The 26113-nt window shown below is 39.2% G+C and overlaps 1 protein-coding gene across 17 annotated transcripts in view; it reads left to right on the plus strand.

Annotated features, from left to right (window-relative positions):
• Positions 1–26113, plus strand: part of TASP1 (taspase 1) — a 223086-nt gene that overhangs the window by 95799 nt on the left and 101174 nt on the right. For 12 of the 17 annotated variants that reach the window (XM_038397300.2, XM_043512087.1, XM_043512088.1 and 9 more), the window contains one exon: positions 7204–7314. The exons of 3 other annotated variants lie outside the window; for them this stretch is intronic. In XM_038397300.2, the coding sequence (XP_038253228.1) occupies positions 7204–7314 (111 nt within the window). Of the gene's footprint in view, positions 1–7203; positions 7315–15249; positions 15698–15786; positions 15877–26113 lie in introns of all 17 variants that reach the window. 2 more of the 17 variants (XR_006280367.1, XR_006280368.1) reach the window with 2 other exon arrangements.

Consider the following 26113-nt stretch of genomic DNA (forward strand, 5'->3'; position numbering starts at 1 on the left):
CAAACTAAACTCCATTGGGCCCCCCATTTCTGATGCAGATTTAGCAAAGTTCTGCTCTAACAGACTCCATTGTCAGTTTTTCAGTTGCACACTTTTTACATCCTTGCTAAACTGCAAAATTGAGTAATTGATGGTTGGTAGGTTAAAAATGATCCTAGTGTAAACTGGCCTATCACTATTTTAATTACCTTTCCATTATGATGATGAACTAAAGTAAACTTCAGTTTTCTGAAGTTTTCAGGTGCCAGAAACAGTTACATTTGTCTGTGATAATACATAAATTTAAAAATTATTGTAATGTGAAATAGTGGAGCACATGAACAAGACTTATCTTTTTATCAGAAACTGATGATCAGTTTCACATTAAGATTACTTATTTATTTTGGAAACCTGCTGAAGTATGTTTGAATCATTGCAATATACATAAACTTAACTTCCACAGAAATGAGCTGATTTTGATGGCTAGATTACAGGTGAGCGAAACACAGATTTGAACCCAAAACATTTATACTGTAAGATCTAGAAAAGATTAGAAGATTCTCCACCACATCACTTATTTCCTCTGTAGCTCCTGCATTAGTCTGTTGTACATAATAGTTTCCAGGTTTGGGTAGAGAAGGAGACAGTGCAAAGCCTGCAATAATACATGATCTAATACTTATCATCTTCCCCATTTTGTTACTTTCTAAAATCTCAAAATTCTAAGTAATCCATCCCCAAAGTAATATAGTAAATCCTTTCCCCAACCTCTGCCCTGTCAAAGAGTAGGTGATGTATTGTATAATAAATTCTCCTGTTGAAAAATAGATGTTGCTGTATTGAAAACTGAAGTAACAAATGTTTCCTTTTAAAATTGGGAAAATATTCTTCTCATTACTTATCTGTCCCTACAGACTGCTAGCATGTGATGTGCTGAAAGATTTCCAAATGCACAACTAGCAACACTCTGTAAGTTTACTGCTTTATTAATAGGTTGACATGAATGCTAAAAAAAAAAAAAAAAAAACAACACTGTTAATCCTTGGGGATGTGTGGTATGGTAGTATTGAAAGTTAGTTTTCCTTGTAGTTGATCCTCTATCTCTCCAAATTCAGATTTCCCAGGAATGTCAGTGGGCTGCAGATGTCCTATAACGCACTTTCAGTTTTCTATTTTTTCTCAGCCTTTTATAACAAACTTGATGTGCTGGAGGTCTTCAAGAAAATTTTTCCCCTTGAGAATGGCTATTTTATACATCTTGTTTAAAGATGGTTAATCTCATTTTGAGGCCTGTTTTAGGAGTTGCATCAAAATCTTGAATTAGTAAACATCTGCTTGCACTCAGAAAGTTGGAGACACATGGGCTTGTCTTGGTGATTTTTCTAATTACTTTACTCAAATCTCAGATTTGTACTTTTTTGCATCATATAACGTAAAATGTGTTTTGTTTTTTTTAAAAGCTGCAGACTATTTTGCCTAAGAAAAGGAGTAAAGTTATTCTTCCATCACTCATTTTACTGCAGCATCTGTTTTTGGAGGGTTTTTATAGTTTGTTGTAAAAGCACTACCTCTTGCACTGATAAAATGTTCATTAGTAAAATTCTCTAATTTGATTTCAAATAATTTATTCAAACTACTAGTCACACATAAACAAATAGTTGTGGGCTGAGTTTTCCTTAATTAGGGTTAGTTGCATTTGTCACCAGATAAGAATAGAGCCAGAGTTTGTTTAGAGAATGAAGAAAACAAACCTCTATGAAGAATAACAAAGGAAGTTGTTGAGGAAGAAATTACAGTGAAGGACTAGAAATTATTACTCATGTTTTAACAGAAATTTTAGGATTTCTTCTATTTTAAGAACATGGTACAGGAAAAACTGTTCAAAATCTTGTTTCCTTTCCCCTTTTTCTGCTGTTACTAAATATGGGTACCCAAACTGTGGCCTGTGGACAAAATGCATTCTGTAGCACCTCCAGGGATTTTCCATGTCTTTTTATACTGTACTGTGTCTTGCATACATATGAGAGAATATCTCAGTTCCATTTTGGGCAGGGGTTTTCTGGCATAGGAAGTAACATGGAAATGTTAGAATGGTCTCACAAATAAATGCTTGCAGAAAAGTATATCATTTCATATTGTATTATCATAGTGAGGGATGCTGCTTGCGCCTTTTCTGTTTTCTGGGAACCTTACATTTTAAAGGGGATTTTCTTGTTGATTAAGAAGTTGACAGGATCCATGGAAGTGTTTCCCCCTTTCCTCCCTTTGTGCTCTGAAGGGTTGCCTCTGTACTATGTAACCTATGTTTTTAAAAAGAACAGGAGTACTGGTGACACCTTAGAGACTAACAAATTTATTAGAGCATAAGCTTTCGTGGGCTACAGCCCACTTCAACAGATGCATAGACTGGAACACTTAGTAAGAAGATATATACACATACAGAGAAGGTGGAAGTTGCCATACAAACTGTAAGAGGCTAATTAATTAAGATGAGCTATTATCAGCAGGAGAAAAAAGTTTCTAGTGTAGACCTGGCCTATATGACTAAATTCAAGCAATCTAGTTACTTTCAGTTAAATTTCAGTTAAATTAATTAAATTTAGTTAACAAATCTTTAATTTGTTTAAAGACTTGTTGGAAACACCTCTATCAAATTGTCTGAAATATCTCTCAGTGGAGTTTCTCCCATACTAAATTTATTTTCCATGTTTTGCTGGTAATGCCTAATGAGTTCTTTAAAATCTGCATTAAGATATCTGAAGTTTGTCTGTTTGGCTTAATAAGAAGCTAAGAATAGGAGCTGTATGGCTCACTTAAAGGAAACATGCTGGAAGGCTGGCACTACATGTGTTCTTTCTGAGCTGCCAGGACTTGGAGCACTATAATGGAGTTACTGGCCTTATTTCCAGCCTAACTTTTGCTACAAGTTACTTCCACAGTGCCCCCACACAATAGAGTAATAGAGAAAAAACCAGAAGACCACAGATTTTGTATTGATCTGTTTTAAATGTTTAAATTTTTAAAGTTTAAAAACACTCTAAGTCTCTTTAAATTCCTGCAGCCTATCTTTTGAATGTACAAGCTAGAGTAAACTGGACACTATTCTTATCTCTGTATCTTTGGGGCTAATTTGTGTATTCAGTGTTGTATACAAAAATAGGATTGTGCTGATTTACTCTCAGGGAGCAGACATGTTGAGTAAGAATGCTCCATTTTCCGTCTCTTTTCGGAATAGAATCACACACTAAAAATGTGAACAAAATATAAACCAGTGCACTGGTGTCTGCCAGAGTCTGCAGTCAGGCTGAAACGGTCACTGAGTCTGAAATGCTGAAGCCTAACCATTAAATATGAGCATTTAACGTTTTCACTGATCACATGGAAATCTGCACAATATACTTTAAGTTGCATCTTACTTTAGCATTGCAGAGCTCAGGTTGTAGGCTGAGTTTGGGAGTGTGCCATTAGTTATTTCTCTTCTCCATCTGAACCATATTTGAGCTGTTTGTTTTTCTGGCATATTAGCCTTTGGTCTCAATGCGTATTATGAGCTTCATACAAATATCGAGAAAATACTTTGGATTATTTTTTCTACGTGCTTAGAAAATATGATGTACTAATTACCCTCCAGCAGAGATGATGGGGACACTGAAACACAGAGGTCAGGACCTGTGAAGTCAGTGGGAGTCTTTCCATTTACTTCAGCATGTTTTGGATTAGACTCTAAAAATGATTTACCCGTGACCCAATCAAGTTAACAGCAGTGCTGGGAATAAAACTCAAGAGTTTCTGGCTCCAAGCCTGGTGCTCAATCCATTAATTTATGCTGCCTTTTGAAGAGTCAAAACAACGATGGTAACTTGTAGTAAGTGCAATATTTTAAATACTGTAGACTAATAAGAATGTTCATGCCCTTATTTAAAAAAGAAATCCTGAAGCACTATCAACAGTTAATTCATTCGACTGGAGATTTGAGTAAGTACTGGGTTTACAATGGCGCCGGGCCCCACACTAAGAAAGGGCCGTGTTGCCCAGACCGTGGCCCTGCCCCCACTTGATCTCTTCCCCTCGAGGCCCTGCCCAACGCTTGCTCCTCTCTGCCCCATTCCCGCCTCACCCCCTAATCACGCCTCTCTCCCTCGCGCCCCCCTCCCACCCGAGTGAGCAGCAGGCAAAACTTCAGGGGAAAGAGGCTGAATGGTGATGGGGCCTCAGGGCAGAGCGGGGTGGCGGGGCCCACAAAAGGTTAATTTGGCCCTGATTTGAGTTATCAGTTTCAGTAGCCCTTACTATTACCCCACCCATTTATTTCAGTGAAGCTGTTTTCTCAGTTTATAAAACACCATTAATGTAGGTTATCTTATTTGAGCTTATGAGGTAATAGACTTATTTCTGTGTACCAGTGAGGGAAGTGCATCTTGCTAAAGCCAGAGTTTTAAGCTCTGAAGCAGCAGAGTAGAAGCCTTTTGCGTTGAAATCACATATGATCTTTAAAAAGAAAAGGAGTACTTGTGGCACCTTAGAGACTAACAAATTTATTAGAGCATAAGCTTTCGTGAGCTACAGCTCACTTCATCGGATGCAATATGATCTTTGTAGCTGCCAAGCTTTAGAGGCCTTGGAATTTGTGGGAAGAACCACAGAAATTGTGCATTTTGACTAGTTTATAAAAAAATAAGTTGTCAGTCCAATTGCTGTCATTAGTTTTGCACTCACGGTGCAAAATCTAAGATTGTGATGATAGAGAAGAAAAACTTTTAGAGCTGCTTTCCAAAATGAATCAACAGATAAAATTGCATTTTATTGCATATAGAAAGTAAGAAACGATACCCTCGTATTTTTAATGACAAAATATTAGCTGTAGTTTATTTGCAGATGCTTGAACCGTACATACTAAGCACCTGTTTTAAAAATCACAATTTTGAGATTGTCATACATTTCAGTGTGACATCAAGTAAATAGATAAATGTAGGTATAACATGTTTAGCTCTAGCAGTCTGAGCAAATACATAGTACACTCTTTTTTCCAAAGATCTGTACAGTAGATCTCCTTGATTTTTAGGTTAACATATTGTTTTAATTACTTAATGAAAAACATAGGAATACCAGGAAACCAAAGTAAGATTGCCATACTCTGGCAATGAACAGTGTCCTCACTGGAACTATATGCAGTGGGTCCTTTGTCCTGCTAGCTGGAAGAAAATGGGGGGATCCCTCTACAGTTGGTGGCAGAGAGGAGGAAGGGGGAAGTATACCTGGACAGGGCAGGGAGAAACAATAAGTGACTGGATTGGGCAAAAAGGGATTGCCCTTCCAGGTGACCCAAGAGGATCTCACTGGCAACACCCACCCTCCTACTCAGGGAATCAGTAGAACCGGGTTTCTTCATGGTCTACTGTGGGTATTTATGCTAATCAACTTTTTCCTTGGGGGCTGGAAAGGAACGGCAGAGTGGATTTTTCATCTTCCCCACAGTGGCTCAGGGAGTAGTCAGGAAGTTAGGTTAAAATGTCTCAACTTTGTAACTACAAAAATGGGGTAGATGTCCAGTGCAAGTACTAGTTATGGAAGGGATATGGTTATTGGATAAATTGGACTGGAAAGGGTATTCCCTGATATTTTAAGCAAATGAAATTGTGCCCTAACTAAACGACATTTCGTGCTTCTTGTTTTTTTTTCTGGTGTGGCTACAGTTGTTGCATTTTTTGAAAATTATTTGTGGAGTAGAATGGCCACTGTGTGCTTGTAGGGAGGTGGTTTAGATGGAAATACTTGATTTTCATTGAAAATAATACAGATTTTAAAAACACATTTTCAGTACTAAACGTTGAACCTTGATGTGCCTGAAAAAAAATTAAATGCCTCAAAATTGAAACCCTAATGGTAACAATCTTTGTTCTTGAAGTATACATGTGATGCTTCCATACCAAACAGAAGTAGAATCAGAGGATTGATAATGGGATTTCCTAACAACCAAGGCCAGTAACCAGTGACCTAAATGTAAATTATTTTAAATCATTGTCATCTCTCAGCTGTTCGGGTGGGCTGATTTGCTAGCTCTGTAGGAGGCCTATTTCCTCTTTTTTTGCTAACTGGAGCACAGTTGATAGCCCACTTCAGCTTCCCTAGACAGATATAATTGGGGCCTATTTAGACCCTTGCTATCTGATTGATCCTCCCACTGACTAGTGGAATAAAACCTGCCAGCCTGTGGAAGACAGAAGAGGATATGCTCTTAGACATCTTATGCCCCCAAAATATCACAAATTCAGTCTCCTGTCCAAGAAAACATAGTTGTAATAAACATGCAGCATACAACTTGAACTGAACTGTACATGCTAAAGGATCATTGTAGACTTATAGCATACCATAGCAGAAAAAACATAAGATGAAAAGACTAGCATATACACCAGAAGCAAAAGTTAATTAACTTTTCTTCCTGCTTGTCAGTAAATTGCAGAAGGCTATGTTAAAACATTGAGGCAGTGACTAAAGGTCTGCATGAAATACTTACAGTTCCTTTAGACAAAGTTTTGTGAGCTAGTGGAGTTCTTAGCAAGAAACATAAAACCCAAGAACAGATGTGCCTTCAAAAACCTAATTACAAGTAAAATTCCCTTATTCCTATGTTGTGATTGGAAAACTGAGGCAGAAAGGATAAATCATACCGGGAGGTGGTGGTAAAGATGGGATTAAACTTGGAAGTTTTTGGCTCTAAAACCTGCACTCAGATTATTATATTTAGCAATATTGTATCATTTATGTAATGACCATAAGATTATCTGTGTAAAGTAGATCTGTGCTTTACAAGCTTCTAATCTAAGGGGTAGATTATATGATTATTCACTTGAGTGACCACTATGATTACTTGTGTGTAGATGACTCATATGAGTTACGGTTGCAGAATCTGGAGGGAGATCATTAGTCATACAGCATGATACTTTTCTTTTTCTTCTTAACATTTTCCCTCACCTGTATGCTTTCTGTCTATTTAATCCCTGCCTCTTTTCTCTGTGTGTCTTTACCATGGAGCTTTAAGTGAATTATACTGTCAGGTTGGATTGCTGATATTTGGACTTGCAGGGGAACCAATGTCAGAACCTTTAATAGAATAGTGAAATCATCTATCAAATACAGCTCTTTACTCTGTGTTTATAAAAGAACTATCAGTACCTGAGAGTGGTAACTATATTCTAATCATTCTTGGTGGTGGTATTTGTATAGGTTGTGGAGAGCACCTTGTAAGGACCATACTGGCCAGAGAATGTTCACGTGCTTTGCAAACAGAAGATGCCCACCAGGCTCTGCTAGAGACTATGCAAAACAAGTTTATTAGTAAGTATACAATTCATCAGAAAACTGCCTAACGGTACATGTTTATTGTTTCTGTTTGAAAAGAAAAACAATCCATTGAAATATAATCAAATATATTTTTGCAATTCCTCTTGGAGCTACTTGGTGGTCTTGAAGCTGTAGACCGAGATTAAGTAATATGTTGTAATGTATTTAGTGAATGATAAATTAAGTCACAGAAAAATTCATACAGGAAAGGAAAATATATTCCTTGGTTGGGAAATCATTGAATGTTAAAAGCCAGAGAACAGATAGTTTAGAGGGAGGAATTTCCTAGGTTGAATCACTGACTATAGTACAGAGTGAGTTTGTTAGGAATTAGTGGTTTAATTATCATAGAGGCTATAAAATGCTTCTTCCCATGGCCCCTTTTTTACGTAGTGGAAATTAAGATCCATTTTATTTTTTGATTAAAAATCCTGTATGTGAACAGATTCTGGTTTGTGAATTAAATAATAATTTTTTTTCTGAAAAAGAAATATAGGTTTCACTGAAGACAATAAATAGAAAAGGCAAACGCTGATTGTTATATTTTTTTTTCTTCCCCCTTAACATAATGATTACAATTGTGGATCCTATTCAGTCATTCTGTGTCAGATATTTTTGACTATTTTGTTGTGTGTATGGTTGAAAAATATAAATACAAAACTTGAGGAAAATAAAGTAAGAAAACAAACATCGTCCAAAATTTGGGCATCAGATTTTCACCATCTAATCAATTCTAGATAAACCTAGAGTCCAGGAGATACCATGGATTACAGTGAGACTTTTGACATATGTAGTATGTCAGGCTTCACTGTAGTCTAATCTTACAGCATTCAGAAACATAAGGACTGTTTAAGTTCCTAAGCAGTTGAGCATAGGTCATGTATCTCTTAAGTGTGCAAGTACCTTGCTCCTGGGTGATGTGGTCGGGGCAGTGACTTACTGGAAAACTTCTTAATTGCAACTCATTACTTATTTATATTTCAGTCTAGACATACCATGTTAAACCTTCATACACAAACAATATATAGGTGTGTGAGCCTCTAGCACAATGATACTCCAATTGAGACTCAGGAGCTGAAAGTTGCTCTTTAATATGTCTCCTGGAGCTCTTTGCAGCACATGATATTAAAACACTCTGATGTAATTATTAACCAATCAGGATGCTTTTCCTATGTTATTAACCAATTGTCGAATACTTGGTCAGTCATTTTGCTATGAGAATAATATATAAATAAAAATAGTAAATGAAACAATGAATTCACACTATTGTGGCTCTTTTGGGTAATGTTGATCACTAATTTGGCTCTTGAACCACTGAGGTCTTAGTATCATCTCCCCTCTAGCTACCACTAGAATAAAGAGGGCAGTGGAAAACTGATAGATTTTATAATGTGCCTGGTACCAGGCCTGAAGCTAACTCTGATTATAAGAAAGCAGCACTGAATGCAGTTCACTGCTTTAATCCTATTTCTTAAACTCTGATTATGCTTAAATCTAGGTTATCACGGTATAGGCAGGTTGGCTGGTTTATTGTTTAAAAGTAGAAATCCTAAATATTCTAAATGTCACTTGACTAGTCATAATTGAAAATATTACACTGTCTGATGCCATTTATTGCAGTGCAAAAAGGGCTCGGTCCCTAAGTCAAGGTGAGGCAAAGTCAAGAAAAATTGGAGAACTAGATTGTGGTGGTAGAGACAAGCTCTGGAAGTCAAATAATAGTTGTGATGAGGGTATTCAACTTGAGGTTCTGAAGAGGTACTATTTAATGTTGGTGTTAGTTTGTCAAGTAATTATAGTGGAACTGAGATGTTCATGATCTTTTCTGGAGGTTTTCTGGAAACAGAAAAATGGCAAAATTGCTTCAAATTGTAGATAGGGTTTTTGTTTGTGATATTTAGGTCAACTAAAAGTTGTTGCCTAATTTTGTCCAAATATTTATAACTTGCTGGCAAATTCCTTTTATTTATTTGTCAGAAACTTTACTTTAAGTAAAGAGAGACTTTTCACCTTGCTTTTTATTTTAGTGTGTGTTTTTGTATCTCTGTATCCCAAGGCGCAGTTTGAAAATGAAGAAACTATTGTGAAATTAATTCATGTTATGATAAAAAAGAACACTTGTTTACATGGGTACTTTAATATGATTTGTAAAAATAATCAGTTAGTAGATGCCCCTTCCATGCTCTAGGTGCCCTTGCAATGCTAAATTTGCATTCTTGTAAAATGTGTATATGATCAATATGCTGCTTAATTATCCCTGCATAAATAAGATCAGTAATAAACAGCTTAGGCTAAGACGAAACTCATCCCTTCAGATGTTATTCTCCCATGTTCGGGAGAAAAGATAGATCTTACAGTATGTTCAGAAGGCAAAGGGGAAAGCAAGTTCTAGAGCCAATGGGGTCTTCACTGCAAGTGTCTTGCCATTAGCTCCTCTCCATGTAGAAAGCTAGATCTCCATCTTGGCCACTGCCTCTGACTGCCACTGCAATTTGTGTGATATGGGGAGAGATGCAATCTTTTAGGTCCCGGTAGAATATTTGTATTGCAGCAGTGCCTCAGTCAAGGACCAGGACCCCATTGTGTTAGGCACTGTACAAAGACAGAACAAAGATGGTGTCTGCTTAAAAGTAGCACAAATACATTTTTAGCACATTTAACCATTTAACTACTGGCACAGAATTGGGCAGTAATCTGCCAAAGACAATCAGCTGCTTTGTAGGCAGGATTTACCCATTTTATAACATTACTGTCTAATTCAGAACAGCATTGTGAAGGTGTTGGGCAAATGCTGGACAAATTGATCCAAATCTTTGTCTTAAAAAAAATTCTTGGCAGTTCTAATTTACTGTAATGGAAAATGTAAAGGGAAAGATTAAATATAGCCCAATTCAAGACATTATATGCGCTCTAGAATTCTTATATTACTAGTTGAAATAAGAGTTTTGTTAGACCCAGAACTTTCTTTTGATTTGTAGTAGGATGGATAAAAGAAAATACACTTCATGTATTTTTAACCACTTTTCATGTTAGCACACCAAACCCATAAGAAAATGGTTGACAAAAATAGTTCTTTAATAATACTGTACGCTAACCAGCTGATTACAGACTAAAAGTTCAGGTGCTAGTTAAGTAGCAAAGGGGTGGGGGGAAGGCGGAGAAAGGTATTCTTTTAGGTTGATTTGTGTTTATTTTAATTACTTCAAGCAAAAAGACTCATGCCATGATTCCCCAGTAACTTACTGTTAGTTGGTGGTAAGAAGCTTTTGAACCAATCTTGTATGGTAGACTGTTCTATTTTTAAATGGCTATTACATGTGTGATGCTGGTAAGCCAAGTGCCACCTCTGGCAAAGACCTAGGTATCAGCTGACAAACTCGTAGCTGGAAGCCAGGCCAGTTCACTCGTTTATTGGTATATAGATCAAAGTGATTATTAAATATGTTAGAATGTATGTAGTGTTTAAACTTAATGAAAACTAATGGGATGTTACCAGCATGGTTTTCACTTATTTGTATCCTGTTATATACAATATAAATATTTGCTATTACATTATGTAACTAAATAACCCATCTAATGAGAAAGAAGCCTTGTGTAATGCAAATGAAGAACTTTAACTGGAAAGTGCTAATTCTTGAGCATTTGAAGGCCAGTGGATATTATATGTGATGATCAGAGAGCAAAGACTCTAAATGCATTCCTCTCTCTCTGCCACTGAAGAAAAAGCTTGGGTAGGCATCCTTCCAGCTTCTTTTCTGTGAGAAAATGCTGTACGTATAGACATAAGGAAAAATTCTTCCTCTCTGGACTGTTTGGATTGTAACAGGGCAGAATAACTGAATGAGAAGACTGAGATCCCCAGAGTTTTCTGGGTAGTGTTGAGAGGCTTTTGGGAAACTGGCAGATTACTACAGCTCTTCCATTTCAAAGTATAGACTCTGACTCACCGGTACATACATTTTTCCTGTTTTAACCTCTCAATAACTCTCATTCCTTTCTCCTAGCTAATAAACCATTAGTTAGTTTACTATAGAATTGGCTGCCAACATTGTCTTTTGGTGTGAGATCTAGGTCGGAAATTGACCTGCATTTGTAACTGGTCTCTTAGGACTGGGTGCAATATGAATATTTTATGATTTTTTTTGTAAGTGACCATTTATTACATAGTCCAGCTTGCCTGGCTGGCAAGATAGACCGGAGTATCTAAGGGAACTGTCTGTGACTCCATGATAAGTCTGATTTCACCAAGCCAGTAACAAATGTGAACTCCCAGATCACTGTATCAATTATAGAACGTTCCACCATTTTGGGGTGTCTGTCCTGCTTTTGACAGTCTGCCCTCAAGTAGGCACTCATGGTCATGAGCCACTCCAGACAGTGTGACCATGTGGTGTATAAATTCAATGTTCTTTAATATGAAATCTTTTAAATTCACTGGAAACAATGTTAAAGGACATCATTACATTGAATGCTACCTAGCCTTTTATCTGCTTCACCTATGGTGCTAATAGTGAAGAGAATAATGGAGAAAACTGAAAGGTTTTTTGGTAAAGATCTTGAAAACCTTAGTAAACTCTAACCCCTTTAATATTCCTATCTGTTTGTAGTTTTCAGTGCTGGCTACTCAGGACAGGCAAAGCTCTTCCCGGTTGTATCTACAGTATACAGGACAAGGCACCACATATTTAGAGTAAGGGTGCAGGAACAGGCTGGAGAGAGAAGAATGGAACCAAAGTAAGAATGGGAACTGGATTGTGGAGAAAACAGGACTATCGTTTCTTTCCTGGGTTTAGAAGGATGTGTCCTCAATGTGTCCTTTGAACCGCAAAGCACTTGAGCCCCATTAAAGTCAATGGGACTTAAGTACCGTTGTTAGGTGCTTTTGCTGAGCTGGGGTCTTTTCCTGCCTACTCATCCTCACTTGTTATGCAGTTTGTTGCATCATGGCTTTTCTTAAAAGCTGTGCTTGTGTGTGTGTTTCAGAGGGGACTCTCCTGCACAAGCACTTCTGCAAGGTGAACTTTATTTGTAGAAGTCTTGGGGAATGTATTGTCAGTAGATTGTCCAGATAGGACAAGATAATGAGAGGATGGTATCATCTGTGGTTTCCCTGTTGATCCAGGGGGTAAGTGCATAACATTTGGGACTTCATGACCTTGGTGCTATATACGAGGTTTTGGGAGGAGAAACGAAAGTGTGCTGTGGAGGAAGACTTGAATGAAATAATAGGTTAGAATAGTGCGATATTGAAGGAACAAATTCAGAGGAATAAGAAACAGAAGATAGTCAGCAAAAGTCTTAAGAAAGGAAACATGAGGTCTGTGGGCATAAATGTAAGTTAAAAAAGTTGATCTAAATGAAACTATTCTGAAAAGATTAAAAGAAATACCAGGATATTGTAGGAGAATGCGAAAAGAGATGGTCCTGAAAAAGTAGACTTCTTTTAATTTAGTTTGTTGCAGTAAGGCTATGACAATACCAACACAAGAGCAACGTTTACATACATTTTATCGTGGGGTATACCAGTCATAGAAACCTCTGACAGGTGCATTATAAAAGACTGAGAAAGATGGGCAGATTTACTTAAGTTTTGTGTGATAGGGCATCTGAGTTTTTTTTCTATGACTACCCTGGATCCTCTGTACTGACTACACATTCAGGAGACTCCGCCAAAAGCAGCTATTCCTCTTGGTGATTAATTGGAAAAACATCTTACTATATGAAAGGTTTGCTAGAAGCCATAGATAAACAAGCTGGTCTGCAGGATGAACAGAAAAGCCATTCAGTAGTGACAAACTTGGAGCTGTTTAAGTGAGGCAGATTTTGGCAAAGTAGAAATAAAGTCCATGTGGAATGAAAAGTGTGTTCTTAATCTAGTTAGGTGGGACAGAATAACATTTTTGAACTAGGACTGTGCTTAAACTTGGTTTTAAAGGCTGTCATCCTTCCTGGAGCTGAAGATTTTCTGATTACAAGCATAATCAGAAGTCAGAGAATCTGGGTTCAGTCCCTGGCTTTGTCCCAGGTGTGCTGTGTGAACTTAATTTGGTCACTTTGCTTCAGTATCCCTTACTTTCCCCATTTATAATAAGGATGATAGTGCCCAAATTCACAGGAGTTGTGAGAGTTAACTGACTCATGTTTCCAAAACTCTCGGAAAGACTCAAATAAAAAAGCAGATGACATGAATAACATTCATTACCAAAATGCTCATTGCTTTGGTTAAGAATGAAGACAAAATTGTGTGCTTATTTTGTAATGTGTATTAGGCCCTGTTTGTAATTAAAACCTATTTCTTATATATTCTCAGTCACTGCTTTCCAAAAAATATTTGGTACATGTTAGATATTGATCCATTACTCATGCTTACTATTAATGCATATTGGTATCTGTGAATGAAAACAGAAAATCCAGATGAACATTACTGCTTCCAGTAATCTATCAACAGAGGAGTCTCAACTTAAGTGCAGTTTTGTGAGTGCTTGGCAATTCTGAAAATCAGGCACAACGTTAATTTTTTCAAAATATTACCCAAGGGGAAAATTTATGCTTAAATATTAGGCTTAAACTAAGTAACTCTTATTTTCTTGTGAACTTTCACAGATTTTGATTTTCGCTGATACAAAGCTTACTTAAACTATATCATACCATACAAGTTTCCTTCTACTGTGAAATAACTGGATAAATTAGGTTAATAGCCTCCTTCAGACAGCATGGCTGGTTTTTTTGCTCCTCTTTCTTAAACCCGTACTTCGTGGTCACATTAAACTTCTAATAAAATAGTTCTGGACCAAGCGAAAAAGAGTGGTTTAGCATGGCAGAACTGAAGTGAATAGTCAAAAGTAAAAAGTTTGGACCCATGAACAGCTGATTTTGGCCTTTGCCATCAGATTCTTGCTTCCTGTTTACAGAACTCCTGAAATCTTCACAGAACCTTGGGAATTCTTCCAATTAGGGAAAGCCTGGCTTAGACACTTGGAGCTGTTTAAACAGCAGGTGATGTGCTTCCCTCGTCCCTTTGTTTAGAGCCAAAATATTATGGATAACACACAATTTCTGGTTGAGTAGAAGGTGGGGAAATTAAATTTAGACTTTTGTAAATGGAATGGGTTTAATGTACTAAATAGAAGAGCAATAGATTGATACACAGAATAAGAATGGTGTTATATAAACACAAATATCTTTCATACAAAACAGTGGACTCATCCATTCCTTTCAAATGTGGCCAAGTTTGAGGAATGCAGACTTCAGAATAAACGTTTGTGCCATCTCACAGGCAGGAGATTCAGCCTATTCACATGGAAATATTATAAATTGTAGTTTAGAGTTTATTATAAAGTATTAAAGAAAACCCTTTGAAAACCATCAACAGAATCTGTTGCTTTTCAGTCTTAGGAGGCAAAAATATTTTCAAATCTTTATTGTCTAGGTTGCTGTATTAATGTATTTTAGGGTACAGTTTGTACATGAAATAACTGATCTGCTCTTGTTAATTATCATTGGAAAACATTTATGTATCATTTTGGATATGCTTAACTATAACATTAAATAATTCAATGAAAAATAACTAAATGGGGGTGGGGTTATAGCTCGAGTTCTTTAACCATATCCATTATCTGAGACCTTGTGTAATCTGAATTCAGTCCAGGGAATAGAACAGAAATGGCATTAGCGGTGGTGATGGACAATCTCTTGATGCCAGAGGATGATGGGCAGACCTCTATTCTCATATTTGTGGATCTCTCTGTAGCATTTGTTCATGATACTTCTGTCCCATATGAGAGAGGATGCTGAGGTCAAGGGAAAGGCAGTGAAATTGTTTGAGATCTTCCTGGAGGGATGCCCCTAAAGGGTTTGGATGGGGAACTGCAAGTGAGATGGCATCCGGTGGCAAAGGTGCAGAGTCTCACAGGATCAATTCTCTTTTAGCTTACCTTCAACCACTGGCAGAAATGGTGAGAGATCGTGAACCCAAGTGTCAAGATAATGCATAAGTCTACCTAATCTTCGCACTATGACAGTATCATTAGATTGGACTTGCCCAGTGTCCGTCTGAGATTAATTTATGAATGAATATTACCCGGCTGAAGTTGAACCCTTGGAAACTGGAGATCATGATTATTGGAGAAGGAAAACACGCTGAGGACTGAATGCTTCTGAATTCTTTAAGTACACCAAGCTCTTGCAGACTAGCTTCTGCAAGTAAAACATTCTACGTTCTATGGCTGGTTGTCTGACTGCACCCAACTCTGGTGGATGATGCCTTGACTTCAGTTGTTGCACTCCCTTGTTACTCCTGACTTGACTACAGCAAAACATTCTACCCTGGTTATGAAAACAGCAGCTATTTGGAAACCTCAACTAATACATAATACAGGTACATACTTCAAACCTGTCCTCTGTGGTCTCTGCTGGCTTTTTATACAGTATCACATCAAATTCAAGATCTTGGTCTCTATCTTCAAGGTATTTTATGATTTGGGCTCAGGATATTTAAAATCACCTAAAGTGCTGGGATGAAGATCATGATTGAGAACACCATTTCTCAGGCATAAGGTAATGGCTTGTATGGTAAGAGTAAGACTCCCACCGGATTTAAGAATGTTAATTTCAACACCTTCTGTTCCAAATCCAAGGAGTATTCTATTGACCTTGTTTTCACTAGTGCTTTCACATTTATACACTCATGTACAAGCCATCCTCTCCCTAGAGGGAGAGAAGGAAAACTGACCACTGATTACCCATTCCTGGCTGGCCAAGTTTTGAAATCTAATTTCCTGATTTAGAATGCTAATTAAACATGTAATGATATTGTTATTTCAGAGTCTTATAGACTGCAGAGAAATATGTTTAGAAAAATTGATCAATCTTGTCTACATCACCAGTTATCAGGATTTTTTTTGGTTTGTTTTTGTTTTGTTTTATTTTTTGTAGTTGACATGAGTTACAGATGATCTTGTAACTCATGAATCATGGTGGAAAAATCCGGTAAGTGATTTATGAGAAATTATCTTCAGGTTTTTTAAAAATAATAATAATAATAATGAAGCGCCACATCAATATATTCATTAAAATTGGCTACCTATTTAGTCTTTTGATGGGAGGATTTAAACACCCATACTGAGTTCCTTAAATAGATTTTTAACTTTTGTTTATAGTTCAAGTGTGTTTTTCACTCTAAGTGAAATATTTACCCCTGTGAAGGGGCCAGCACAGGGCCTATGCACTACTCAAATCCCCATTAAGTCCGACTGGTCTTCAGCAAGAGGAATTTCATCCTCTGTGCTTCCTACACCATCACTTCTATGAATATATAAGGATGTTTGCAAGCGCATAACTTAGGCATTGCTCTTTGGCAGTGTAATTTATATTGCATGTGTCCTTTTTAAAAAGAGCTGTCATGCCATTAAAATTCTTGAATGCTCTCAAATACCAGGTCATAACTGTTCTATAAAGTAAACATTTTGGGTGAGGAGTGGGGAGAACAAACAAGTTTTAGCAAACTGGTCTTCAGTGTCCTAACCACATCTGTGTGGACCATCCTGTTGAAATCGGTCTTCTCTGTAATCATTTTGTGACTGTGCCCTGGACACAAGTAGCAAATAATATTGAGCAAGATAGACTGAAGACAAACTTGAGCTATGAACACTAAATGTAACTCGTCTATAGTGCTAATGAAGATGTGTTGCCAATTGTTTATGGAGAGTCAAGGTACAGTAAACTTGGCTGTATTTTGATGTCTATAGTGACATTTCAGTTGCTAAGATTGTACCTTCCTAAAGAGAACTTCAGAAGGATAGCTCAAAAAGCCAAGCAAACACTGGCAGGAAAGTCTGCTGAGAGAACTTTGCAAACCCCACTGTAGGGAGAAGGGTTTGACATTTTTTGGAGCTCCCAGGATGGGAGCTCTCCTAATACCACACAGATCATGGTGATTGATGGGAAAAAGGTCCATGCTCAGACAGCCACAGGACTGCCAGGGGACAAAGTTACATAGCATGACTGCTTCCTAGCTCTTCCATGGGGCCATCCCACCTTCCAGAACCTTTGCAGCATCCATGCTGGTCTGGAGGGTGAGAAAACTGCCATAGAGGCATTGCTGCCCCTTTCCCATGAGAGCAGGGGAGATCCTACTGAGGAAAGGCTGTACCAGTCCTAGCGTGAGAGAAACATACTACACATTAACAGTAAACATACTCTACATATTTTAAGTATATGTACTTTTTTAAAATAAAGTTAAGATTGTTAACACTCCTTTGTGGAATAAAACTGGCTAAAAAGTTAATAGAAGCAATACAGACTAAAACATTTTGAACGTGTGCTCCAGGAGAAACTTTAGTTAACACCTTATTAAACTCTAATGCTTGATGCAAGAGGTTGGACTAGATGAGCCAGGTGGTCCTTTCCAACCCTATCATGGTGGCTAGTGATTCTTTTTAAAAAAGAGAATGGAAATGCTTTCTTAATTTTCTCCATGAAACTCATTAGTTGGTTTAAAGTCTTTGATTTTTGGAATTTGGAAACCTGTAAAAACGTAGTAAAAAGTACTTTGTTTTTAATAGCAACCTAGAAACACTAACACTCATTTACATTATTAATATGGAAAGGAAAAACTTGGAGAGCCAGGGTCTGCCAGTACTTACTCCATGCATTGGTAAATTTGCTCTGAAAGCCCACAACCCACCTTATTTGCAGAGCTCTGTAGCTTACTGCCATGAAAATGAAACCGCCAAGGGGTCCTTTGAGAGCTTCCAGCCTAACTGGTAAAGAAGCTAACATCACTCCTTTTCTTCAGCCCATAATCTGATTAATACATTTAATGGTAAAACTGGAAATCTGGAATTATTGTCAAGATCCTCCTTTGTACGCATAGGTATTCACCATCAAAACAGTATTGTTTAGTTATTTGTGTGTGTCTTTCTGTTTTTGTTTTTTTTAAAAATATCCATCTAATGCAGTGGTGGGCAATCTGGGGCCCATCAGGGTAATCTGCTTGCGGGCCACGAGACAGTTTGTTTACATTTTGCATGGCTACCCGCAGCTCCCAGTGACCGCGGTTCACTGTTCTTGGCCAATGGGAGCTGCGGCAAGCAGCGACCAGCACATCCCTGCGACCCGCACTGCTTCCCGCAGCTCCCATTGGCTGAGAACGGTGAACTGCGGCCACTGGGAGCTGTGGGCAGCTGTGCAAATGTAAACAAACTGTCTCACGGCCCACCAGTGGATTACCCTGACGGGCTATCAGTTGTCCACCACTGCTCTAATGTAATATATGTGGACAGGTAGATACCATACATATCAAATATAAGTAATAGAATGCTGAAAGCTTTAATAAAAAGCATTATTCCAACATTCATCATTTCCTTAAGACAATGAGCATACAGCTCCTTAAATGAAATTGTCTCTCTTTAGATTCACTCACTGTTTTTGTGGGTTTTGTTAAGGTTTTTTGCTAACACTGGAGAGATTTTAAAAACACCTTTCTGTAGGTGCTTTAGCAAGGCCTTGTTTCTACTTCTGTAGTGAAGGGTCTGTTTATGGTTCTCCTAAATTAACACGCATTTTTAATGTTGTTCACTATATTCAACTATATAAATATCTTTAAAAATCTGGCATGTAAAGTCTTCAAGCAGAGTACAAATTTTTGCTGCAGCTTCTTTAAAAATCCAACTTATTTTAAATTGCTGTGGTAGTTTCAGTTAAATATAGAGATCTGTGGATCCAGATGCTTTCTTGTGCTTACATATTTAACACATGAAGGTGCAGGAAATCAAAACCTGACTCTCCATTAGTGTGTATTCATATCAATTACCTTTATCAAAGATGCCCTGTATAGCTTTAGCACTAAGGTTAATATGATGCATAACATCAGCATAGACAGGGCAAATGACTTCATTTCAATTTGAGGGGTGCACGGGTTTAGTAAGTCCAGTGGCATAGTACAAAATGAACATCTTTGTGGACTAATGGCCTCTGAACCTTCTTTAATAACATAATACAAAAGTATTTAAAACTGGGAAGTATTACTTTGTTTGCACTCTGTCAGTACTGCTTAACAGTTTTGCCACTTATACCTTTCCATAGTAAATGTTTACATCCAAATTATCAAGATATAATAAATTAATTACAAGGGAGCTAGTAGTGGTTCCTGTAGCATGGAAGACAGTAGATCTAAATACAATACACCTGATGAGGGAGTGGCTAATCCATGGAGCTGGTAACAGTAAGTGGAACACTACTTCTGCTGAGTTTCACATGTGCCGTAGAATGGATTTACCTATCCGCTATCATCCAATATCAGATCTTTAATGCTCTAAATGAAGAGTTGGCACCAAGCCTAGGTTTCTAATAGGCAGGTCCCCACCGTCACCAAATACACCACAACAATTGGGCACTGTTGTTTTCAATCTTGGCAAAGACTAAGTTTTAAATGGACTTGGAAACTAAGTTGCCCATCCTAGATACCTGTCCCTCCAGGGCAGGGCTGAAGTCGGAGGCAAACCGGAAGGGTCAAGTATCGTGTCCTTGCACTATTATATACCTGTTCTGTAGATCAAGCTCCGGTGGTTGTAATCTAACAACCTTTCATAAGGATTAGATTCCCTTAAAAATTGGTTGGTTATCTACACGGTTTCATTTTGCAGACAGAACTTGCTTGTCATGCAGTTTTTGAGAGGAAACCTGTGTGCCTAAGTTTATATTGACGCTCAGCCTCAGCCACTCCCACTGCATTCAATGGGAGTAGTGAGTTCTGAGCTGTGAAACTTGGGTCGCTTATTCTTTGGAGACCAGATTAAAAGAATAAGGCACACGAATATATGTAAGAAATCACTTCACAGCACTTCCAAACTGTCAAATAGGAATAAATTGCTGAATTATTAAATTCTGAAGTTGGGTTAAATTGGTGATAATATGTCCATCATGGTAAAACATAATTTATGTATCTGTTGCACAAAGCTACTGGGAGGGCACGTTGTCTTTTCACACGGGTGGGTTGTTATATTTAACGGCTTGATTCATCAGGTTTATATCTTTGGATACTGTATGCAAATTCTTCCTTCTTATGCCAGCATAAACCTGTGTTGGTGTATGAGAGCTGAATTTGGTCCTATCTCTGTTATATTTGCAGTTTGCAAACCAGTGGCCCAAACAGAGATTTGTGTAGCATCTGCACCTTTGCACTGTAGTAAAATATATTTTCAGGCAACCAGTATAGAATACATTTACTAAAGTCTTAATTTTATGTTAAGGTATGTACAAAGAGCCCAATGTGGATTAAGCAAAATCAGTGTGGGTACTACTAGATCCTATCCTTTTAGTAACACACCATGATGAATACAATATACAGGATAAAATTTCAGTAAAACACATTTCAAGTTTCCGTGTATTTTAAAACTTCTAAAAATAACCGAACAAATATGAAAAATGTTCTGCCAAGTGTTCCTTTTAATTGCTGTTAATGTATCCCTTAGCAGTCTGTACTCCTCTTTTTTCCCTAATGTCTTGCTCGCAACAGATGCTGTTTTTAGATCTAAGGATAAAATATGTTCAAAACTTCAAGTTCAGGAAGCGTTGAGGGCACTCAGCACTTTACAAAGTCAAGTCCCTTGTGCATAGCACGAACATGTGTAGGACTAAAACAGTCTCAAGATCTTCTTTATATCAGTGTTTTTAGATAGCTGACCCTGATGTGTGTGGTATCAAATCTACCTAGCATCCAACATAGCTAGACTGAGCAGATGGAACTCTTTATGTATGCTGTCTTTCTGGTTGTTATAAAATACGTGCAACTCTTTTAGCACAGCTCTAGTAGTGTAGTAATATGAGAAAATAAGTGTACCTATCCAAAAATGTTTTAAATACAGAAATATGAATTTATTCTTTTCTCTTTTTAATTAAGTGAATAAGAAACATTCTTTACCTAAACAATTTGCAGTAAGGATATGTTCTTCGAGTGATGGTCCTTATTGTATTCTACTAAGAGTTATACTTATGCACCATGTGTCTGGAGCCAGAGGTTTTGAAGGTAGTAGTGTCCCTTGATCCACCTCATGGGTTCATCCAAGGCGATAAAGGGTGTGCTGGACCAGCCATGCCCTCAGTTTCTCCTCATGACCAAGTCAGAGCCTCTACTGTTCTCTCGTCTCATGTGATGCATTTTCTAAAACACAAAAACAATTGTTTTATTCTTATATATAGCTAGTATTTTGTTATTTTTGTAGTAGTTTTAGTGTTAGTAGTAGTTTTTAGGATTTTAAGGACTTTGGGATGTTGTTTTGCTGGTCTCTCTTTCCCCTCTCCCCATTCCACCCCCCAGCACCCATGATTGGATACTGGATTATGCCAAAGATGCCAGGGTTCAAGATCTGCACTTCTTGCCCTTGCTTATTCTCAGTCAGCATCAAGCACCAACACTACCTTTACTGCTTGGGGGAAGCCCACATCACATCCAGATGCAGTATCTGCCTCTCCTTTCCAGCCCATACATAGGAAGGCCGGGTTCTCCACCTCAAGAAACATCTGCGTTGAGGTCGCCATGAGGCCGCAGTGGGATCCTGGCTGGGGGGACCCTTCCTCCCCCAGTACATTGGCCTGAGCAATCAAGGAGCGCATCTGCTACTCCGGAGCTCCAGTCTGCTTCCACTGGTACCAGCACTACAGACCCTGATCCAGGACCTAGTCGTGAGGCAAGGAAATGTGCATAAGCATGGCGGTAAGTCTCCCTCAAGGCCCCGGAAGTACACTGCCTCTGCTACAAGTTCCAGCCAAGGAGAAGCAGCACGTTCCAAGGCTCACAGACATGAGAAGAAGTCGCATAGAATACCAGACCTATCAGTCCCGGTTACTGAGCTGTGTACCCCTTCTGGATTAGTACCGCCAATATCAAGGGAACCTTCAGTTCTGAGACAGTTCTCTGCTCTGGTTCCAGCTCCAGTTCCAACTGCAGAACACATGCTGCTGACACCAGGGAGGCTTCAGTCAGCACCCAGACCTCATGAACTATTTGCCCTGGAAGAGGTCAGATCACCACGTCTCCTGGTGCATTCTTCTCCTAAGAGAGTATTCTCTCCTGCACTGGACTTACCTCCTTCAGCTAGTGTTCCTGACCACTCCCCTATGATTCACCCGGGTTTGACGGTACTGCCGTTAGAACAGCGGTCTGACTTTTCAGCATCCAAGGACTCAGACCGACCACAAAGTCCGCTCCTCCCATACCGTCGCCATGAATATCAGAAGGCTTCACCAACTCAGTGGCACTACCCTCCCTTTCTTAAACATAGGTGCCCTTGGTATCCCGCTCTGAGGGGCCCTCGGCAGCAATGGCTAGATCCACCTGTTTGGCTGTACTGGGGTCTTGGCCACAGTATCCACCTTCAAAATCTTCCCAATCTGCCCTAGAGGAATGCCCCATATCGCCACTCCAGCCTTCGTCAAGTAGACATCTGAACCTGGGGTTGGAGGGTGCGCTGATTAGCCTAACTCTGACAGTACCACCGGTACTGGAGCAGTTCCCCTCAGCATCTCTGTAAGCAGCAGTGTCGTCGACTCCTTCCTCCCCCCCGGATGACTTCCACCAGTTTCAGGAATTGTTATGGAGAGTGGCTTATGCCCTCCACTTCCCACTGGAGGAAGTGCAGGACAGCCAACATCAGTTACTCAATATCTTGTATGTCTCAGTACCAGCCAGGGTGGCACTACTGATCAACAATGCCATTCTCCAACCGGCCTGCACGGTCTGGCATACTCTGACAACTTGTACACCCAACCCAAAGGAGGTGGAAAAGAGATACTGTGTACCGGGAAAGGTTTTTCTGAGTTTTTTTTCACCTTGCACCCATTTCCCTGGTTATTCAAGCAGCAACGGAATGGGCCAGGCAACAACATGCGTGTTCTGCTCCAGCTGACAAGGCAGGTAAGAGATTGGACTTCCTAGGTCATAAGGTCTTCTCTTCAGCCAGCCTTTATTTTAGGATCTCCAATTACCTCACTTTACTAGCAAAATATGACTTTCTGAACTATGGCCAGTTAGAAGACTTTGCTGACAAGCTTCCCCAGCAGGACTGTGCCCATTTCCACACTATGTTAGAGGAAGGCAAACTAGTTGCAAGGACGACGCTCAAGGTCACTGTAGATTTGGCGGACACATCTTCACGCACCATTGCCACAGGGATTGTTATGAGGAGGGAATCCTGGTTGCATTTGCCTCGTTTCCCCAGGGAGGTGCAGAATACCATTGAGGGACCTCCCTTTCAATGAATCTCAACTCTTCAACCAGAAGACCGATGATTCCCTGCATTCCCCCAAGGATTCCACAGCCACTCTGTGATCACTGGAGATATATATACACACCAACACCCAAGCACAAGGTCTACCACCCACCCCCTGCACAACAGTTCAAAACTCCTCAATTCTTTCATCAGCAACCCTATGAGGCTTCTCTTAAGCATCAGAAGACCCAATAATCCCGTCCATCAGCGCAGTCTTCAACACCACATACTCAGTCTTTGCATAAGCTATATTTCTGAGTTCATTTAGAGAGCCATCAGCAACCTTGCATCTCACCATACATACAGTTGTATCGTCTTCCTTGCACCCTCCTCCTAGCTAGGTACTGCTTGTTAATCACCCTCAGTGGAATACCATAGGGACCATCACTCAAGGAAGAGGAGGAGGTTACTTGCCTATAACTGGAGGTTCTTTGAGATGTGTGGTCCCTCCCTCCTTCTGTGGAATACAGACAGGGACCACACATCTCAAAGAACCTCCAGTTACAAGTAAGTAACTTCCTCTTTTAATCAGTTTTCAACAATGACGTCTCAGGCACCCTTTGTGCATGGGTTGCAGTAAGGAGGGACATTTTCCTGTTTTAGACATTGTGACAGGGTCAGGCCATATGGCTATAGGAGAGTAATAGAAGGCAGATATATTAGCCCCAGGCTAAGTAGATTCCTTTTCCCTGGGTAAGGTAACAGGGAAGGTTCCAGAACAATCAGGAACCTTCTGGAGACAAGACAGACAGGCTGATTGGCTGTAGGTGTTCTAATCAAGAAGCTGCTAGAATCAATTAAGGTAGGGTAATCAGGGCACCTGGGTTTAAAAAGGAGCTCACTTCAGTTTGTGGTGCGTATGAGGAACTGGGAGCAAGAGGCACTAGGAGCTGAGAGCGAGAACACGGACTATTGAAGGACTGAGGTGTACAAGCATTATCAGACACCAGGAGGAAGGTCCTGTGGTGAGGATAAAGAAGGTGTTGGGAGGAGGCCTTGGGGAAGTAGCCCAGGGCTTTGCAGCTGTCTCACAGCTGTTCCAGGAGGCACTCTAGAAAGCTGTTTTCCACAGGCCCCTGGGCTGGAACCCGGAGTAGAGGGCGGGCCCAGGTTCCCCCAAATCCTCCCAACTCCTGGTTAGACACAGGAGGAGTCGACCTGGACTGTGGGTTCAGGAAAAACGGCCAAGCTGAGGGCTGCCGTGAAGCTCCAAGGCGAGCAAATCCGCCAATAAGCGCAAGACCCACCAAGGTAGAGCAGGAACTTTGTCACAACATGTACAGTAATAGTGTGTAACCCGCAGTAGATAAGGTGGATCAGAAGATTAAGAACTCTTATCTAAAGAGATTTGTAAAAGAATATCTATCTTCAGCTTTCAGAATAACTGGGTTGAAACATGCTAAATTTGCTGCTATCTGCAGAGATACAATGTTTCAGTGACCCTTTATTTTGTATGTGCCATTGTGCTCACCCCGGTCAATTTTGGGTTGAATGGTTGGTTAGAAATGTATTCTACAGAAGAAACTTGAACATGCAGGCCTTACCTATATATGCTAGACTTTTTTTTTATTAGTTTTCTACTAGTGCAGCTCTACAGTAGGAATATTACTGGTAGCCCTCAGCATTCTACCTGCCATGAATAAGGAAGGGGATGACCTTCTGACTTAGATGCTGGACTGAAGAGACCTGGGTTCAGTTCCTGGCTTAGTCACAGAATTCCTGGGTGACCCTGGGCAAATCAGTAAATATCTCTGCCTCCATTCCTGACCTGCAAAATGGGGATAACAGTTCCATTCTCCCCCTTTTGTCTGTCAATACTATAAACTTTTCAGATTGTTCCTTAATAGGTTTGTTCAGTGCCTAGTACAGTGTGGCCCTGATTTTGTTTGGGACTGCTGTGTGAAACTATAATACATATAAATCAAGACCTGCTCCAAGGGCCTGCCTAGAACTACTGTCATGTCAATAATAGTACAGCTATGATGCATGTCTTTTGTGTTTTACAGCATATATAATATAGGAAAGCACAACAAGAGCAAGATTATGAACAATGCAGCCCAATTTCTTTTGCCGTTTGAACTGTAACTTGTGTATTTGCTGGTTGCTGTTACATTAAGGATCCAATCTTACTGTTGCAGAAAGCTATGTTGATGTATTTAATTCTCTAGTTTTAAAGAAAACTTAACAGAAAATTGAGAACAGCAAAGAGGGAGCAGATCTGAAGTTAACTTCAGGATTTTTACAAAATGCGTACAAAGCTCTGACCAGTTAAGTTCATTGAACTAGCCTGTGCAGAGGGCCCAGTCCTGCAAACAGTTGATTAACTTTTAAGACAACGGGACTATTCATGTGTTTACAGTTAAGTATGTACAGAGTTTTTTCAGGATAGGGGCTGTAAAGTAGCTAGCTGTTTGAGGCTGTGTAGTGCAATTCTTTGGGAGGGCAGTTTCAGCTTAAGGAAATCTTCAACCACACATCGTTGGTATCAATTTTTAAACATTTTTGTATTATTTTAAAATCACTTC

The sequence above is a fragment of the Dermochelys coriacea genome, chromosome 3 (assembly GCF_009764565.3).
Source record: "Dermochelys coriacea isolate rDerCor1 chromosome 3, rDerCor1.pri.v4, whole genome shotgun sequence".
Lineage (NCBI taxonomy): Eukaryota > Metazoa > Chordata > Testudines > Dermochelyidae > Dermochelys > Dermochelys coriacea.